This window comes from Tenebrio molitor, chromosome 3 (genome assembly GCF_963966145.1).
Source record: "Tenebrio molitor chromosome 3, icTenMoli1.1, whole genome shotgun sequence".
Classification (NCBI taxonomy): Eukaryota; Metazoa; Arthropoda; class Insecta; order Coleoptera; family Tenebrionidae; genus Tenebrio; species Tenebrio molitor.
The window spans coordinates 9,472,514-9,492,299 of record NC_091048.1 but is presented as its reverse complement, the minus strand read 5'-3'; the positions used below and the strand labels follow the sequence as shown (position 1 = coordinate 9,492,299).

At 37.8% G+C, this 19,786-nt stretch overlaps 1 protein-coding gene across 5 annotated transcripts in view; it reads left to right on the top strand.

Annotated features, from left to right (window-relative positions):
* nompC (no mechanoreceptor potential C) overlaps positions 1-14,991 on the top strand; it is a 33,713-nt gene extending 18,722 nt beyond the window's left edge. Inside the window, exons 6-18 of one of the 5 annotated variants that reach the window (XM_069041776.1) lie at positions 2,990-3,145; positions 3,200-3,547; positions 3,621-3,719; positions 3,770-3,863; positions 3,940-4,148; positions 4,200-5,624; positions 8,207-8,372; positions 8,565-9,142; positions 9,227-9,972; positions 10,080-10,093; positions 10,435-10,652; positions 14,044-14,179; positions 14,230-14,991. In XM_069041776.1, the coding sequence (XP_068897877.1) occupies positions 2,990-3,145; positions 3,200-3,547; positions 3,621-3,719; positions 3,770-3,863; positions 3,940-4,148; positions 4,200-5,624; positions 8,207-8,372; positions 8,565-9,142; positions 9,227-9,972; positions 10,080-10,093; positions 10,435-10,652; positions 14,044-14,179; positions 14,230-14,591 (4,551 nt within the window). In that variant the 3' untranslated portion in view covers positions 14,592-14,991. Of the gene's footprint in view, positions 1-2,989; positions 3,146-3,199; positions 3,548-3,620; positions 3,720-3,769; positions 3,864-3,939; positions 4,149-4,199; positions 5,625-8,206; positions 8,373-8,564; positions 9,143-9,226; positions 9,973-10,045; positions 10,239-10,434; positions 10,653-10,684; positions 10,915-14,043; positions 14,180-14,229 lie in introns of those variants that run through there. The other 4 variants (XM_069041772.1, XM_069041773.1, XM_069041775.1 and 1 more) reach the window with 4 other exon arrangements.
* The last annotated feature ends 4,795 nt before the right edge of the window (positions 14,992-19,786 follow it).

The following is a 19,786-nucleotide window of genomic DNA, read 5'->3' as shown; positions in this document are numbered from 1 at the left end:
ATTTTAAATTTCTTAATAATAATGAACTAGAACGTTTTAAACCCCAATTCAGTATTGTTTTAATACGAGGGCGGGATGATAAATGACTAACCTCCATGTAGGTGTCGCATCTATGTAGGCAATTATACACACTTTTAAAGTTTTATATCTTATTAGTTATTAGATAATGTTGAAAAATTCAAATCCATCTGTCAAATGGTTTGCTGTTAATAACAGCTCTTCAGATAAAACGTGTTTTGGAATTTTAGCAATGGCAAATGTTGAGCATCTCGCTGTTATTAAATTTTTGCATCTGACAGGCTTAAAGCGTGTAGACATTTTTGAAAAATGCAAAGTCTATTGGGCGAAAATGCTCCATCATATGCGATCGTAAACAATTGAGTGACTGAGTCTAGACGTGGTCGTACCAGCATCCAAGACGAACAACGTTGTGGACTCCCAAAAAGTGTCACTGGACCAGAAATGGTCGCCAAAATACACGAAGTGGTTTTGAAAGACAGGCGACTGAAATTGTCTGAAATAGATTTCACAAGAGCGGGTTTTCAATATTTTAACTCAAGAATTGGGTATGAGAAAGCTATCGGCGCGATGGGTGTCGCACACTAGATCAAAAACTTGTTCGAATGCAAATTTTGCAAGAGTGTCTGGACCGTTTTAAGAATTCAACAAATTTTTTGCGTCGATTTGTTACAACCGATGAAACCTGGGTCCACTTCTATACCCTTGAAACAAAACTGCACACCATGACGTGGTGGCTCGGCTCCAAGAAAGCCACCATGAGATCAGCTGGCAAGGTGATGGCATCAGATTTCTGGGATGCAAAATGCATTTTGATGGTAGATTATCTTCGAAAAGGACAATCTATAAACGGTGAATATTATGCTAATCTTTTGGATCGATTGGACCAAAGTATTCGCCAAAAAAGGCCAGATTTAACGCATCAGAAAATCAATTTTCATCAGGACAATGCACGTCCCTATAGCTGTGTTCTTGTAATGGCCAAAATAAACTAATTGAAGAACAATTTTAAAACTCTACAACATCATCGGATTATTATTGTTCACTTCCATTATTTTATGCGAATGTTGTTTATTTGTAAAAGCAGATGATTTATTATAATTCCACAGAAAACGAAACTCAACTGAAAAAAGACACTCGCAAAACACAAATGACATCTGTCAATTATCAAAGAAGGCATCATCCCTTTTTCGCTCTATCTTTTTTCATCAAAAAGTCATAGCCAACTTGATGAACTTTTCATTTGAACACCCGTTATAAACAAGCAAAAAAATTAACTGCTGATTTATGTACACTGAAAGAGTGAAAATCACCTCTGAAATATAGGGGAGGAATATGATTTTTTTATTTTCCATTAGTTATACACTCTTGCAAAAGTGGAAATTTTTGCCATTGGAATTTTTTCAGTGTCTTTCAGTTTACGTATACTGCGCCAAAAAATTGTCGCAAACACCAACGTAGTTTTGCATTACCCACTTAAAAATGGCAGAAGTAATTGAAGCAAAAATGATATATTATAACTTATTATTATGTTAATACTATGTTAAAATTATGTTAATAAAGACATTTACATTTGTGTAGATATGTTTTCTCATCATGAAAGAAAAAATATTTTCGAAATTCGATGTGTTGCGACAATTTTTTGGCGCAGTGTATAAGCGAAAAAAATGTTTGTGCATAGTGCATAAACTATAGAATATTTATCTGACTCTGAAGGCCCGAGTAATAAACCGATAATATTCAATTGTTCACCGAAGGGACACCAGATGACGATGATGTACCGACCGTTTCATTGTAATTTTACTTTAAAAATATTTTACCATGAGGGTCATTTTTGTCTCATTCAGTCATTCATAATCATAAATTTTGTCAAATCAGGTAGAAACTCGGAAGGAATATTCAATCCCTGATCTGCAGGGAGCGTTCTTAGTAAATTCAGATTTAATCATAATACGAGTACTTCGGGACATACAACTATACAATGCCGCTCCCTGCATTTGGTGAATATTATACATAGTTTTATTAGTCGGGCCTTCAGAGTCAGATAAATATCCTATTCTATTCTGTTTCGCGAGCGAAAAAGACGAGTTTCATAGAATATTTTTTCTACAATTGTCTGTAATTAGAAAAACAACAGACAAGCTATTTTTTTTAATTCACACTTATGATTTGGCTATTTCGGTACATTGATCGTGCGTTCATTTAAATTTATCCTCAAAGTTGGTGTTGAAGCATCGATTGTGAACGCACTATACGGATTACGGATCACGGATCAGCTGTTTAAATCTTACGTTTTTACACGAGTGACGCGTTCACAATCGACTCTTCAACGCCAACTTTGAGGATAAATTTAAGTTAATTAAATGATATTTGCATAATATCAGAGTGAAATACTGACACGCTATCATTAACTATAAACAAATATTTTACTCAATAAAAGTAGTTAATGTAGTGGGTAATATAAACGTTAAAAAAGTATTTGTTGTGTATATATTTCTTTATTTTACGAAGGAGTTTATTTGAATGGACGGTAATTTCTTTATTTACTGATTTAATGTTTTTTTTAACGAATTTAGATATCACATTTAAATTAACGCTGCAAGCATTCGGGGCACTTTTCCAGATTCCGCAATATTATCGGAAATTTTTGTATTGTAAAACAAAAATGTTTATGTAATTATGTTATTAATTGATAATATATGCTTTTATCAATTAACAAAACAACAAAAAATATTTTAGAATTATGTAGTTATACAAAAAAGAATTGTCAAGTGATTGTCAATAATGCCAGGAGTGTCCAGATATCGTATTACAGCATTTAAATTTTGTTAGGGTCGAAAAGTTATGCGAATCAGTCTGTATATGTATTTATTTTTGAATTTTTTGCAAGAACAATTCTGATTTGCAATCTTCACATTGAATAAATATAAATTAAAGAAAATAACTGACAAACGACATTGTTCTCTTCTAGCGAGGAAAAATTCCCCTATTGTTGGCCGTAGAGGCTGGTAATCAGTCAATGTGCAGAGAACTCCTAAGTGCACAAACGGCCGAACAAGTCAAAGCAGCTGCTGCCAATGGAGACACAGCTCTCCACTTGGCAGTTCGCCGGAAGGACATCGACATGGTACACCCCATCACACTATTTTCACACAATGACCATAAAAATTTTGTCTGAAAGGTCCGAATTCTGGTGGATTACGGCACCAGTGTAGACATACGAAATGGCGAAGGCCAAACCCCTCTCCACATAGCCGCCGCTGAAGGAGATGAGGTCCTGGTGAAGTACTTTTACGGTGTTCGAGCCTCGGCTAACGTCATCGACAACCAGGACCGGACTCCGATGCATTTGGCTGCAGAATATGGCCACGCCAATATAATCGAATTGTTGGCCGATAAGTTTAAAGCTAGTATTTTTGAAAGAACAAAGGATGGATCCACCCTCATGCATATCGCAGCGCTTTACGGACATGCAGATTGCGCGACCATGTTATTCAAAAAGGGCGTCTACCTCCACATGCCAAACAAGGTAAAGATATTAACCCTTTGATGTTCGTTAATATGCTAATATTGCTAGATAAGGAGAATTTGTTGTTCCGTAGGACGGAGCTAGGTGCATTCATACGGCGGCTAGATATGGCCATGTCGGGTTAATCAATACTCTTCTGCAAAAAGGCGAACAAGTTGATGTTACAACTAATGTGAGTTGGACACGGTATTTCTATTCTTCATTATTAAGCTTAATTTGTAGGAAAATTACACTGCACTTCATATAGCTGTTGAATCGTGTAAACCAGCAGTGGTAGAAACTCTCTTGGGGTGGGGGGCGGATGTCCACATCAGAGGTGAGTGATGAATAATATAAAACTTTCCACGAACTGATGATGTCATCATTGTGCAATAATTCTTATTACTATTTAGGAGGTAAACTCAAGGAAACCGCATTGCATATAGCAGCTAGAGTCAAAGACGGAGAACGTTGTGCTTTGATGCTTTTAAAATCTGGAGCTGGTCCCAATTTAACCACAGATGATGGACAAACACCGGTACATGTCGCGGCCAAATATGGCAACCTTCAAACTCTACTACTTCTTTTAGAAGATGGAGGAGATCCCCAGTTTAAGAATAAGGTGGTCACTGCAACTTAGTTTTTGATTCGTTGCATTATTTCCTTTTTTTAGCATGGAGAAACCGCCCTCCATTTAGCTAGTAGGGGTTGTAGACCAGACGTCGTCCAACATCTAATCAACTACTTGAAAGAACACAAAAGCAATGATGTTGCAGCTTCTTACATTAACGAAGTCAGCAATAATGATGAAAGTGCTTTACATTACGTGTGTGCTGTCAAGAAAGAAGAAGTAGAAAACCCCCTAGCTGACAAAGAAGTGGTCAGACTTCTACTAGTGAACGGAGCTGATGTAAAATTGCAGACAAAACACCACGAAACCGCTTTCCATTATGTTGCCAAAGCCGGCAACAATGACGTTCTAATGGAAATGATTACCCACATGAGTCCAACAGATGCCCAGAAAGGCTTAAACAAGCAAAACCTAAACGGGTGGACACCTCTGTTGATCGCTGCCCACAAAGGTCATCAAGAAATGGTCAACAATCTTCTATCTAATCATGCCAGAGTAGACGTCTTCGACAACGAAGGTAGATCAGCTCTGCACTTGGCAGCCGAACACGGATACCTCCAAGTATGCGACTCCCTCCTCACTAACAAAGCCTTCATCAATTCAAAATCTCGGAATGGTAGAACCGCTCTGCATCTCGCCGCCATGAATGGTTACATCCATTTGGTAAAGTTCCTGATCAAGGACCATAACGCGGTGATCGACATCTTAACTCTCAAAAAACAAACACCACTACATCTGGCGGCAGCTGCCGGACAAATCGAGGTCTGCAAACTCTTACTCGAACTAGGAGCCGACATAGACGCCACTGATGAGCAAGGCCAAAAACCCATACACGCGGCTTGTCAAAACAACCATTCTGAAGTCGCGAAACTGTTCTTACAGCAACATCCGAGTCTAGTCATGGCGACCACCAAAGACGGAAACACTTGCGCTCACATCGCTGCGGCGCAAGGAAGCGTCACGGTAGTCGAAGAACTGATGAAATTCGACCGCCAAGGAGTCATCTCCGCTAGAAACAAGTTAACTGACGCCACACCCCTTCAAATAGCTGCGGAGGGAGGACACGCCGAAGTGGTCAAAGCGTTGGTACGCGCTGGGGCGTCGGTGACTGACGAGAACAAAGGGGGTTTTACCGCCGTCCACTTGGCGGCCCAAAACGGCCACGGTCAAGTCTTGGAAGTGTTGCGGTCTTCGAACACTCTGAGGGTTACCAGCAAAAAATTGGGAGTGACTCCGCTGCACGTTGCTGCCTACTTCGGTCAAGCGGATACCGTGAGAGAGTTGCTGACTCACGTTCCCGGTACTGTTAAGTCTGAGCCACCTAACGGAGCGTCTCTGGTTCCGGCGTTGGGCAACGAATCAGGAATGACCCCCTTGCATTTGGCGGCGTTTTCTGGAAACGAGAATGTCGTAAGGTTGTTGCTGAACAGCGCAGGGGTTCAGGTGGACGCAGCTACCCACGAAAATGTGAGTTTGCTATTTATAATTCAAAGTCCTTAACTTTCCATGGCCGAGATCCGTGATAACGAGTCATTGGTTGTTTCCCGAAGACTTTAGGTAGAAAAAATATATGGTCATGGTTCGGCGAACAGGCTGACCTTTGATTAAAATGGGTATTAAAAATCGAGTCCGACATGCTAGAGTAACATTACTCAAAGTACGAACCCATTATGGTAATTTATATTACAACACGTTAGGGTTGATGGATAGTAGGTACCTGTCCGACCACAAAAGAAATAACGATGTCCATGTATTGCAGAAATATCTACTAATTTATTTTTGAACAATTTCTTTGATGTGTACAACTATCACATTTGATATCAATTAAAATATATATTTGCGTGTTCTTGTGGAATTGTCAACAGAAAACCTTGAGTTACGCAATAGTTATTTATGTATTAAGGGCGTAAGGAAGGCGTTTGTGGCCCGTGGCGTGACATTGGGGCCCGAGACGTCAGTCGAGGGCCATAACACGGTAAGGGCCACAAACGCCAATTATGCCCGTGGTACATACAAAATTTTATGTCCGGTCAAAGTTTTGAATTTTATAATAATTTAGGTATATGCCATTCACGATGTTTTGGCATAAGGGGAGGCCGTGGAAAAAGTGCATTTAAGTTGGCAGTAAAGCCTGTCTGTTGAATTTGGTTATGGTTTTCTAAATTTGAGGTTATAAACTGCGTCATTGTCTAGTGCATTGTTGTCAGTTTTACTAGTTTGCAATAGAACAATACTCACACATTTTTAATCCAATTTTACAAAACAGGAAACTGACTTGAACATACTACAGAATAGTAGGGACCGGGACCGAAAGACGAAGTGGCTCCTGTTAATTTATGCACCACTTAGATAACCCACCTATACAGTGTCTTAACCAACCAGTTAGTAACTTCTCAATGAATTTTTCATTTTAACCAAAACATTCCTAAAACTAGATTGTATAAAATCTTGTACCTACTTATTAAGCCTTACTTTATTCGAATGTTTCTGCAAAATATTTACACACCCATTGTCTATGACAAAAAAGAACAAAACTATTCAACTTCCATAATTTCATTAGTAAATTCTGAATCATTACCTGCATCAAAATCCCAATCAAATTCCGAGTCAGATTCTCCTAATGAAATTATTAAAGGAAGAACGTTTTCAAATGAAAGATTTCACATTAATTTTGCCCAATCTTCCGAAATAAGTTCTTCACAATATCAATCACAGGATCAAGCCATAAATTCACAACTCTATCGCGAAGTTATAATAGGTGTTACAAAAACCCTGTGCCATTTCAATTGGGTCGTTGTTTCCTCCTGCTACATATTTATCTTGTACTCACCTACGATTCAATTTATACACAAAAAAAAAACTTGACTTCATTGTAACTTACTGAAAATATATCCTGCAGTCTAATACAAACACCATCAATACGTTTTAAAGTCGCTTAATTATGATTACGGTAAATTCGGCAACATGTTACGTTCATTTTGATAGGTTCGCATGTCAGGCACTTTAGTGACAGCAGAGATGACAGAAATCAAACATGTATCCAACGTTAAAAAATGAAATCATAGCCTCCCCTTATGCCAAAACATCGTGAATGGTATTATAGATTCAATTTTAAAATAACGACACAAAAATCAGGAAGGTGGAATAAGCCAGTTGTTGTTATTACTGTAGTAACGGCATAAACAAGGGCCATAAAAACGTTTACAGCCCGGGGCTATAATATACTGAATTACGCCCTAAAAACTAGTCCATAAGTAGGCAAAATTCGCCCGATCGGACATAAAATTTAAAAAGTGATTTAAAAGTGATTGTTTTCAACTGTCATAAATTCTCATTTTTCTCCTTTGTAAACTGCCTCTTAACTACCCTAAAGCAAAGTGAGCAGATAACGAACCGTTGCCCTAGAGTCCTAGACAACACATTCAACGTCACATTTCTGACAGGTCTTGAAAAATTTGTCAAAACTGTCAAAAGCAAATGCGAAACCATTTTAAAAAGATTTGGAAGCTTCAGGGACGTCGTTTCAAACAATAAAATTTTGTATGCAACTCGTTTCTGGGTAAATTGGGCTTTTCTAATTGCTCTCGAGGCCTTAAAACCCTCGCTACGCTCGTGTTTTAATCTTGTCCCTCGGGTAATTAGAAAAGCCCAATTTACACAGAAACTCGTTGCATAAATAACTAGTATCTTGACAGGTCAAAATTGTTGCTTTATCAAGAATCTGAAATTCTGGAGATTCTGTTCTGCTATAGTCGGCGCGGCGATTCACTGGAGTAATGAACTGACGTGATCTTCACGTGATTTTCGGGGGATGGTTTCCTATTAGGTAAAGGGGGCGCGTTAAAAATATTCTTAAAGTAATAAGATTTAAATTTCCTGTACAAAATTCAAATTTGGTGAGGCAGACATCGTCGCTAGAACTATCACGTGAACAGGTCGTAATTTCTCCAGTGGTTCGCCGCGCCAACTATAGTAGGTATTTCTTTCTCTCCTTCTTGGTGATTGGAGGTATTTGTTGCAAATTGCTAACTACTGCAAAACCGTTGCAGGGCTACAACCCCATGCACTTGGCTTGTTATGGTGGTCACGTGACGGTGGTTGGTTTGCTGTTGAGTCGATCGGCAGAACTGTTGCAAAGCCACGACAAGCACGGCAAAACCGGCCTTCACATTGCTGCAACCCACGGCCACTATCAGATGGTGGAGGTGTTGTTAGGTGAGTGCGAAAAATGAAAAGTCATAACTTAGAATATTAGATAGTCCAGTTCGCGTGCTCGGGGTTTCGTTCCACTAACCCGCATTGGTAGTCCAAATCTGAAACGAATCTCTTCGAAAAGTTAAGCATTTAAGTTTAAGGTCACACGACGAATTAAGATGTAGATAAGAATTACGACACTGATACTTCCAGGTCAAGGTGCCGAGATCAACGCGCCCGATAGGAACGGCTGGACGCCTTTACACTGTGCTTCCAGGGCCGGTTGTTTCGACGTTGTTAAATTGCTGACCGAATCTGGAGCATCCCCTAAATCCGAGACCAATCTCGGGGCCGTGCCGATTTGGTTCGCGGCCTCGGAGGGTCACCATGACGTGTTGGAGTATCTCATGACGAAGGAGCACGACACGTACGCCCTCATGGAGGACCGCCGGTTCGTCTACAACTTGATGGTGTGCTCGAAGAATCACAATAACAAACCGATAGAAGAGTTTATCTTGGTTTCGCCCGCACCTGTCGACACCGCTGCCAAACTATCAAACATTTTGATCGTATTGTCGTCGAAAGAGAAGGAAAGAGCCAAGGACTTGATCGCAGCCGGCAAGTACTGCGAGGGGATGGCCACGGAACTCTTGGCCTTGGCAGCGGGAGCCGATTCAGCCGGGAAGATTCTGACGGCGACCGACAGAAGGAACGTCGAGTTCTTGGACGTGTTGATCGAGAACGAACAGAAAGAAGTGATTGCCCACACTGTGGTCCAGCGTTATCTCCAGGTAAAGACTAGGTAAAAGTCATGTGATGCTTCTTTGTTAGTCGTACCTAGATGAATCCATAAGTGATTGTGACGATTTTTGCAGGAACTCTGGAGAGGGGCGCTCAATTGGGCGGCGTGGCGTACGCTCCTTCTTTTTGTGCTGTTTATAATTTGTCCACCGGTCTGGATAGCTTTCACTCTTCCTTTGGGCCACAAATATTACAAAGTACCGATCATAAAATTCATGTCGTATTTGACCTCGCACGTTTATTTGATGTTGTTTTTACTAATAGTCGGAATAACTCCTCCTTACGCGGTTGTCAGGAAAAATCTACTACCGTACTCTTACGAATGGATTCTGTTGATTTGGCTGAGCGGGCTTCTCTTGTTTGAACTGACAAATCCGAGCGACAAGTCGGGTTTGGGATGGATAAAATTGTCGGTTCTACTTTTCAGTATTTTCGGTGTGGGTGTTCATTTGATGGGGATTTTGTTTGTCGAGAAGAATTACTGGCCCACGCTCATGTACTGCAGAAATCAATTGTTTGCTTTGTCCTTCGTTCTGGCTTGCGTTCAGATATTGGACTTTTTATCGTTCCATCACTTGTTCGGACCTTGGGCCATTATTATAGGTAACTTGATGAAGGACCTCGCCAGGTTCTTGGCCGTTTTGGCAATTTTTGTGTTCGGATTTTCCATGCAGTTCGTTGCTATGAACCAACCGTTCCAGAATGGCGATCTGACTCCAAAAAGGAACAAAAAATACTTTGGTGATGGTAAGTTAACATTTATTTATTTACCTACAATCTCTCACATCTTGCAACATTTACGTATTTTTATGCACCGAATGTACATAAATATGTATATGAGGTAAATTTTTTCTTTTTGGTGAATATGGCAAAACGGAACACTTTGGTTACAGAGGGATGCCCTATACCCACGACTTGTTATTGCAGACGTCCTCCGCCCCGTAAGTGCCGATGTGGCCAACCCAGTGTAGCGTCCTTTGTTTCTTTGTTGTTCAACTGATGTACAGTTCTTTCCTCAGGTGTATAGTAAAACCAGTTATCCTTTTAGGTGTCCTGCCAATTGTGAGGCGTCACGCTTTCTTATACGTACGTTTATGTGTGTGACTGTCTCTTGTGGTGCTGTTCATAGTTTGTTATCTGTCGGAAGGATTTTTTTCAAATGTTCGATTGCGATTTGAGAAGGATCCTTTGTGTTGTCGTCGGCATGATTTTGCGTCGTTTGTGTCCTTAAGATCAGGTCAGTTTTGTTGGACGTGGTGATTGATTAGTGTGATGTTCCCAGTGGTAATGAACCCGCTGCTAGCCTTCGAGCTGTTATTTTTCGCCGTTTTCGGCATGACGACATACGACGAGTTGACAACGAAGGATAAGCATTTATTGCGGCCTCCGTGGACGGACAACCTCTTCAAGGTGGTTTTCGGCATCTACATGTTGGTGTCCGTCGTCGTATTGATAAACCTTCTAATTGCCATGATGTCCGATACATACCAACGCATCCAGGTAATCACTTTTTGTATATTTTGTGATTCCAGTCCAAAAGAACCCGATCAGAGCTTTCGAGTTGCTGTTTTTTGCCGTATTTGGCCAAACCGATACCGACGCCTTGAAAATCGACACCTATAAGGCCACGAAAAATAATAACCAACCCACCTGGACTGAGGTCCTGTTTAAGATTGGGTTCGGCGTATACATGCTCGTCTCTGTCGTAGTGCTGATTAATCTACTCATTGCTATGATGACGGATACCTATCAGCGTATCCAGGTAACGCCAAGGTAGCCCCAATATGTAGCACCACAACACGCTGCTTGCTCGTTGTTCTCCGCGAAACCAGTTCTCTTGGACTGGATCATAGTAGAAACACGCAGGACAGAGAAGCTTCATAGATCTACTCCAACATTCTACTCCATACTTATCCACATTTTGTATACTAAATCATCATAGCTTCATCAGCTTCCACAATCACTACATGAAAGTACTGTTTGAGCTTTTGGTATCTACATATTCGGACGTGGTCGGGTCAGTGTGTGCTTTATGTGACAAAAATTGTTCATAGTGATTAGATGTGCTTTATGTCGTACCAATGCTTATGATCGTTAACAGCAACTTCGAAGATGTTACGAAATATCAAGATATAACACTACGTCACTGTTGGTAGTAATGATTGTTGGTGTAATCTAGGAATTAGATCTAAAACTGTACTTTTACCGATGTTTATTTATTTAAAAGGCCACCATTACCGTTTTGTAGTTTTTAAATTTTTGCATTTTTGAGGAGCACTACCTAACACAATTTTTTGAACTATTTTTGCTTGGTGATTTTAAGTATGTTAGAAAATCTACAGACCTTAACCTTACTCGTTCATATGATATAGTGTTCTAAATATTTATATTTACATTTTACCTCCGGGGAATCAACTATTGCCCTAATGGGATTTGTGTGTAGGAAATTCCTAGCATAACCCCTAGCAGACCTCAGTTTTAGGTACACTCCAGTAGCGAGAAAACAAATCAAGATCGGATATACCTCCGTAGCCAAATATGGTGATGAGGTCATCTGTGGTTCTTTAGAGACTTGCTTTCATTTGTCACAATTTAAGCTGTGCTAGGAATTGCTCAATGTGCGCATGCTATAATGCATGAACCATGATGCGCATGACTGTTGTAATCAGAAATTAAATACATAGTGCTTGATTAGTTTAAAAAATCTGAGCCAAAAAATATAAGCTGGCAAGCATGCGCACTGAGCTAGTACAGGTTAAATTTTTATTATGAATTTAAATTTATGTAGGTATATTATAATTTACATTTACCAAAGAACCAGAGATGATATCATGACTATAGTCATGTATTTTGGCCCGATTTTGAGGAAGTAGGCAATCATAATGACACCCTGATATGCTTTCTAATGTATCTACAGAAATCTTTGCCACCTAAAATTTTGATCTTCCCTGCTGCTGTAGAAGAAATTTCCGAGACAAGTCCTAATCCAAAAATTTACGATTTTAATAACTCAAATTAAATTAGAATCCATGTTCAACGATCTCTAACTTGAAATATGAAAATTATTACTAATTCGTAAATATAGGTTTGGAATACTATATTGTTTCTTTATTACTCCTTCAAGAGAAGAGTGTTGGTTGTAGATTTTTTAAGTCATATATTTGGAGTGACTTGCGTCTTTGTTTTAATAACTATACAGAGAGAAACAAATATGTATATTTTATTTACAGGTTGGTTTAAATCATCAAATATATATATTTTTTATAATGATGTTCTATTTTAAAGCCAACGATTTCATTAATGTCATCGGCAACCGACTTATTGCGGAATCAGGCGATTAAAAATCAAAGAAATTCCTTTTCGAGAGGATTTCCCTTGCCATTCAACGTGGAAACGCTGCAAGCATTCGGGGCACTTTTTCAGATTCCGCATTATTATCGGAAATTTTTGTATTGTAAAACAAAATTATTATATACTTCATGCATTTTAAAAATATGTTTGCTAAACAAGGTATGAATTCCAAAATGAAAAAGTTTTTTAATTAATTTTGTTAAAATTAATAAATCTCGCATAACATCATGTGACCAAGAAAATTTAATATCAAGTCACTTTTGGAAATGTCATTTTTCGTTTTGATTACTTTTGTAATTAAAATAAAAAAACGCAAGAAAATGGCGGAGATAATTACTTTTCAATCAGCTTTTACGAATAGAAATAATTCGTGAAGCTTCACAAAAGTTTGCTACGTGGATATTTGTTTGATTAAACTGTAGCAATATGTATTGCATAAACGACAGTCTGACAACACGGATGCCAGAAAGTAAGGTTAGGAAATTGTGTGTTGACGTGTCATGTAAAGGTTCAACCTACAACGAAATCCCCACCCAGAATCTGACGGGACATTTTAATTAACATCACAAAATAAATTGCAAGGGCTGAAGTTTCTATGAAAATGTATTAAAGTACGCTAAATTTTTAGTATCTAAAATGCACCTTTACATTTATAAGAGATGGAAAATATGCGCGTGAGATCTGCGCATTGTGAGACCGCTACACTTATTTTCATTGGTTTAACTCGTCGAAGTTATTTTACTTAACGGTCAACATCTTTGTTGTCTCTTGTCTCACAGGACCCAGAATTCCTTTGCGCAGTGACGTCACTGTACGACAGAGAGCATTCTTATTTGTAAAGGTCCATTAGGTAATTGTATTGAATTATTGAAATGACGTATCTTTAGATGCCACAATAATGGCGTTAGGAAAGCTGGTATAACCTCATAATCCAACTGAAAATTTATTGCAGTAATTTGGCTCAATAGATTTAACTTTGTTGGAACGTTTTGTAGCTAAAAATGATTTTAAACCAAACTTAATCAAATATTTCAGTTTCGCTCTATATGTTATTACATGACGTTCACTACAAAGAAATTTTGTAGAAGTTGAAAGCACGTTTTTTGTGTTTTGAGTGTTACATTGCATCCTAGTTTTGTTTCATTTTACAAATTAAAAGACCACATAGAGGTACAAAGTAGATATCTAATTAAAAATTTATTCGTAAGTTTTAAAAGTCAACTCAGTACTCAGAACTCAGAAGACCATCACTGATCTTATTTTTATTTTGAAAGCCCTCGGACTTTAACGGGACTAGTTTATGTGGATAATATTATCGAACTTGCGAGGATACGAGATACATAAGTTACCCTCTCTTTTTAAAAGGGGGAGATAAATGAGGTGATGACGTGATGCATCAGTACCATCCTGGAAATGGTAGCGATTATCGACTAGATAGATTAAATAATTCACTTTTGTAAAAATTCCGTCAGTCATGGTCAAATCGTTCTCTACAATATAAATCTTGATCTTTAAACATTGGTTGCATTTATGTCATCAGGCCCAGTCAGACATCGAGTGGAAATTCGGTTTGAGCAAGTTGATAAGGTCCATGCACCGAACCACAACCGCTCCGAGTCCAATCAACCTCATCACAACTTGGTTGTTCTACTTGGTGAACATCTGCAAGAAAAGAGGTGACAGACAACAGGTAATGAAAACAATTACCTCACCACAAGTTTTTCAGTGAAAGCAAGAAAGCGGCAGAGTCTGGTACACCTGATGGGTAGTTTTCAACGACCGCAACAACTAAGTCCTAGATCAAAAGCTGGTGCCAAATGGTTGTCGAAAGTGAAGAAGGGGAGTCAAGTCGCTCCGAAAGAATCCGCTGCCCTTTCGGTTGCCCATCTGAGTCCTTTGGGCTCCCAGTTGAGTTTCAGTGCTCACACAACAAGAATAGAGCACGTCACCGACTGGGAGGCCATCGCTAAGAAGTACAGAGCTCTGATGGGACAAGTCGACGAAGTCAAGGAGCAACCTGCGGGTGAAGACGCCGAGAGTGATGACGACGGAGCTCAAGCTTCCAACAGTGTACAACCTGGAGCGTAAAACTTTCGAAGTGAAACATAAATGTGGTGCCTGTGGCAGGTATTTCAGAAATGTCATATTTTCGTACAATTTTTATTACGACTTAATCTGGCTCCTTACTTGACCAAATCCTACCTTCTAGATTTAATATATTGTGTACTTTACAATAATGGATGTACTTAGCGATTGTCGATAATTTCGATAGGAAATTGTAGGATTTTTATACCGTATTATTTCGTAATGCTTATTAGCAAAGATAATAGATGGAGGACATTTAGAAGCGATCAACTTGTTTGTGTGTACAAAATGATGTCTATTGTAAGTAGGAGATATACAGTATCTAGACAGTAGAAAATTTATATTAAATTACGTAAATAGCGTGTATAGTTATAATATATCTATTTTTTAAATAAATTCGTAAATAAAATGTCCTTAGATAATTTTATTACTTAATTTGGGATAAAACATTTAAAATTAATACCAGTTGAAGAAAATGCAGCATTACGTTAGTATTAATTTATAAATAACCAAAAATTGATTACAAAATATCATTGAATTATTTGTGTTTAATTAATTTTATATAGTTACGCAAATTACAATTTAATATTACAGATTTATAAACAACTAATTTGCATACTTAAATAAGTAATGATTTTTGGACTTAAATACGGTTTGTTTTTCAGTATAAGTACTTTGAGCTTTCGTGGGAGTAGATACTCAAGTACTGGTTTAAACTAAATACTTGAGTTAGTTGTAATGACATTTTCTTTTAACTAAATTCCAAAGAAGGTGCTTTCAATAGTAGTATTGACGTTGAGTGCAGTCAGAATTTTCTGACATTAATAATAAGAAAAAGATTTAAAAGAGTCTCAAATAAAAAATCACACAACATTTTATAGACAGCTATCATTTTTTAAATTAAAAACCTTATAATGATTTTTTTACAAATTCATATGTACGAGTATACATATAGGGACTTAAACTGACTCTAAAGGCCCGACTAATAAACAGATAATATTCAATTGTTCACAGAAGGGACACCAGATGAAGATGGTGGTACCGACCGTTTCATTGTAATTTTACTTTAAAAATATTTTACCATAAGGGTCATTTTTGTCTCATTTATAATTCTTGTCAAATCAGGTAGAAACTTCGAACGAATATTCAATTCATCATCTACAGGGAGCGTTCTTAGTAAATTCAGATTTAATCGTAATACAACTACATACTTACAAAATACCACTCTCTGCATTTGGTGAATATTATAGTTTTATTAGTCAAGCATTCAGAGTCATATTAAAGGCATATATGTATATTTATTTTTCAATTATGTTATTTTTAAGGCAGATTAAGCCTTTTGGACGAATTGTATCGTGTGTTTTTTTAAATTTCACCTCAAAGTAGACTTTGAAGAGTCGATTGTGAACGCACCACGGATTACAGATCACGGATCAGCTGTTTAAAGCTAACCACACTTTTTACGTTGTTTGTGTTTTTACTCTGCAGACTGACGAGTGGTGCGTTCACAATCGACTCTTCAATAAATTTTCTGTGAATAAGTGAGGCTGGATTCCTGCGCCTGGAGTCGGTGTTTTGTGGCAGATTGAGGGAAGACTAAATAGTCAACAATAAATTGCCATCTATAATATAAAAATGAATCGCTAAATGTGTTGGTAAGCGCAAATCTCGAGAACGGCTGAACCGATTTCGCTAATTCTTTTTTTAGAATATTCCTTGAGGTACGAGGATGGTTCTTACGAAGAGAAAAATTTAAAAAATTGCCTAAAAAAATCTAAAAAGAACACTTTTCTATACTCCCATACAAAAGATTCGTAATCTAATATATACTCCTCCGAAACGGCTTGACCGACTTTGATGAAATTTTATATGTATATTCAGTAGGTCTGAGAATAAGTTGTTATCTATTTTTTATACCCCTAAGTGATAAGGGTGGTTCACCCCAAAAAAAATTTTTTTATTTTTTGGACAAAATTGTTTATTTTTATTTTTTTATGATGTGGCATTAAAAAATACATACAACCCTAAATTTTCACCCTTCTACCATCAACCCCCATTTTTTAATAGCGATATTAGTAATTCAATAATTTTCAACCCCGGTCGATAACTTGATCGTTCAGTTAATTCAGTGATTTCATATAACCTAAAAAGTACTCGACATATGTCACGAGCTCACACCAATGATTTTTATTGTGTTACACATTGTTGGATTTGTCTCCGCCCCGATTAGCAGAATAACTATTAAAACATCGAATAACTAACGAAAAAAAAATTATGAAGAAAATTCGTTTTGTAAGGTTATGTCATCTGTCATTGTCCGCGCATTGAACTTAATTGATATTTAACGTCAGCTGAGTTTTGACACCAAGTGTGATCAATGGTGATCAACACGTATTACTCTTACGTATTTTTGCATTGTACAGGGTGCGACAACATAACTTTTTTTTTGAAATGCGCGCCATTCAGACTGTAATGGGGTGGTCTCATTCGGAAACCGTGGTCCCGTGGTTTTAAAGATTTATTCCCTATCTCTGTCAGCTGCCATCATGCGTTGTCAGGAGGGAGCACTATTTGAAAAAAGCGGAAATGCCGCGTAAATGCGCACTGCCATAAAGTGGTACTAAATGCAGAGCGCACCATGTGGAAAGATCCCAGCAGAGGGCCAGCAGTGTCACTAACGCTTGCGCGTAATGTGAGAAGAGTCATAAAGTGGTACCAAAGAGTGGTTGACTGATACCGCATCTAAAGCATTCACAGTATAAGGCTATAGGCAATGCTCCCTCCTGTTAATACTACCTCAGTGGTTGGAAGAGTGGAGATGGAGACCCTGCGTTTGCCGTCGAGGTCTACTTTTCAAACTGATATTCTATGATCGCAACCCTTCCGAAATCGCTTCAATATTGGGTCGTGTTCCGAACCAGAAATCAATTGTTACATGGGTCACTACGTTCAGACAAACCGGGAGTGCGACAAGACGAAGAACTGGAGTTTCACTTCAAGAAGGGGTAATTTGTAGTAGAGAACTCGCTCGCCAGATTTGGCTCCTTGCGATTATATCAACCATCTAAGGACCCTACAAGACCTGAAGGCCAACATCCGTGCAGAAATTACACATCACGTGACGTGATTACTGATTACTAATGAATAATCTCCGTCGGAGGGCGTAGTGCTTAACATTAACTTAAGGTACAGTTGGTTGCAAAAAAAAACGGGAACTGTCAGAATAAAATTAACACATTTTTACAATTTTTTCATAGTGTGAAACCTTCTTACGAGAGATAGGTTAGAATTAGAGTCAAAATTCAGGCATTTTTAGAAATTATTTGATAGGTATTGTCGTGTAGACAATTAATTGACAAATGGACAAAACCAAATTTACATTAGAAAAATTTTCGTTTCCCGTTTTTTTTTTTGCAACCAACTGTATTAAATTTGTTTGTGTATGCATTACATCATTAAATTTCAATTCATTTTAATTGTTCATTTTATCTTAATAAAAAAAAATAATTTAATTCACCTAATAAGTTAACACAACATTTATTGCTTCTGAGGCGGTACGAAGTTCGCCGGGTCAGCTAGTTTTAAATAAAAGAATGTTACCGTCAGTAACTCAATTGTATCCTCATCGTCATCAGTTTATTTTTCAACATGACACTGTCTCATCCATACAGCTCATGCTCTAAAAGATTGGTTCAGAGAAAATAATGTCAACGTCCTTGATTGACGTAGCCGTAGTCCCGACCTTAATCCAATCGAAAATTTTTGGGGTTTACTGACGAAAAATATTCAAAGAGAAAATGTTAGTTGTTCTTATATTAGAGAGGAATTAGCAGCATTACGCAACATCTAATAATCCTTTCGCAAAATTTCAGAATGAAGCTTGGAAAAACAAAAAGGTCTGAGTCACATTGAACTTTTCGACAATGATGTTTTGCAGACCGTGATGAAGGCTAATTTTCGAATAATGGGAAGCTTGCAGTAAAATTACATATACTCTTAATACATAGTATATTATTTAACGCGAGTGAAAAGAGCCATAAAAAGCCCAATTTATACACGAACAAGTTGAATACGACGGTTTTTTTTCGGCGAGCCTCTTAAAGGCTCCAAATCGCTTAAAATCTTTAAAATTAGCTTGACGTAATGAAACGAAACGAAAGAGTAATGATTCTCTTAAAGGACAATGTGCGACGAAAGATGAATTCTCTACGACAGAAGCTAATAACTTGACGGAAATGACCGAAATCATCAGAAGCCAGAAGATAATGTATGGTGAATTTCAACACAAGCCCTGGACTATAATTTTCTCAATCCTGACTACAATCAATATTCAATAGGTGGTTGGTAAATAATAAACGATCCAGATGATTGCATGATGCCGTCCGACCACATATCTCATAAGAAACCACCTGGAAATTAAATCTGTTTAGATAGAAACTCCAATACATTCACCAGATTTTCCTGATATTATAAATGATTGTCCCATCGCAGTTAGCGTTGAAAACCACACAAATCTTGGATGTGCCGCCAGCCTCGCAACGTTAGACGAACTAGTAGACAGATTTCCTCTACCGCCAGTATCACCACCTATCGGCGATACTAGTCTCACTCATGTTATGAGGCTTGTGGCACATTCAACTACGTCACCAACGCCAACTGCGATGGGACAATAATTTATAATTATGTATGTCAGCCATGGATTACTCAATCTGAATCACTTCTTAAAAAAAGTTTGGTGAAAAGAACGAACCAAAAAAGAGAAATATCGTCCTGCCTCTGGATCTTATTTCATTTAAAAATAATTGTTAAAAACGAAATACAGGGTGTTAGGGAATGGTCTCCCAAGAATGTCAGGGTGAGTTTGTGAGGGAAAATGTGGTCGAAAAGTTTAATACCATTTTTTACAAACATGAATAGTTTTCTCAAAAATAAAAATTTTAAATTGTGTCCCACTGTTTGGGAGTTTTTGCACCATTTTATTGTTGCAATAATTAAATAAATGGTTAAAGTTCCGTAATGAAAGTTAATTGTTTAGCAACCAAAAGACAACAATGTCTTTATGTCAGATTTTATCGAGTACCTACTGTCACAATGACGATTCGGTTTTCAATAGTTCCCGTGGATAATATCTTATCAAAAACTACCAGGATTGCATTGTTTATTGTCAAAATCAATAATGTATTCCAAACATTTATCTA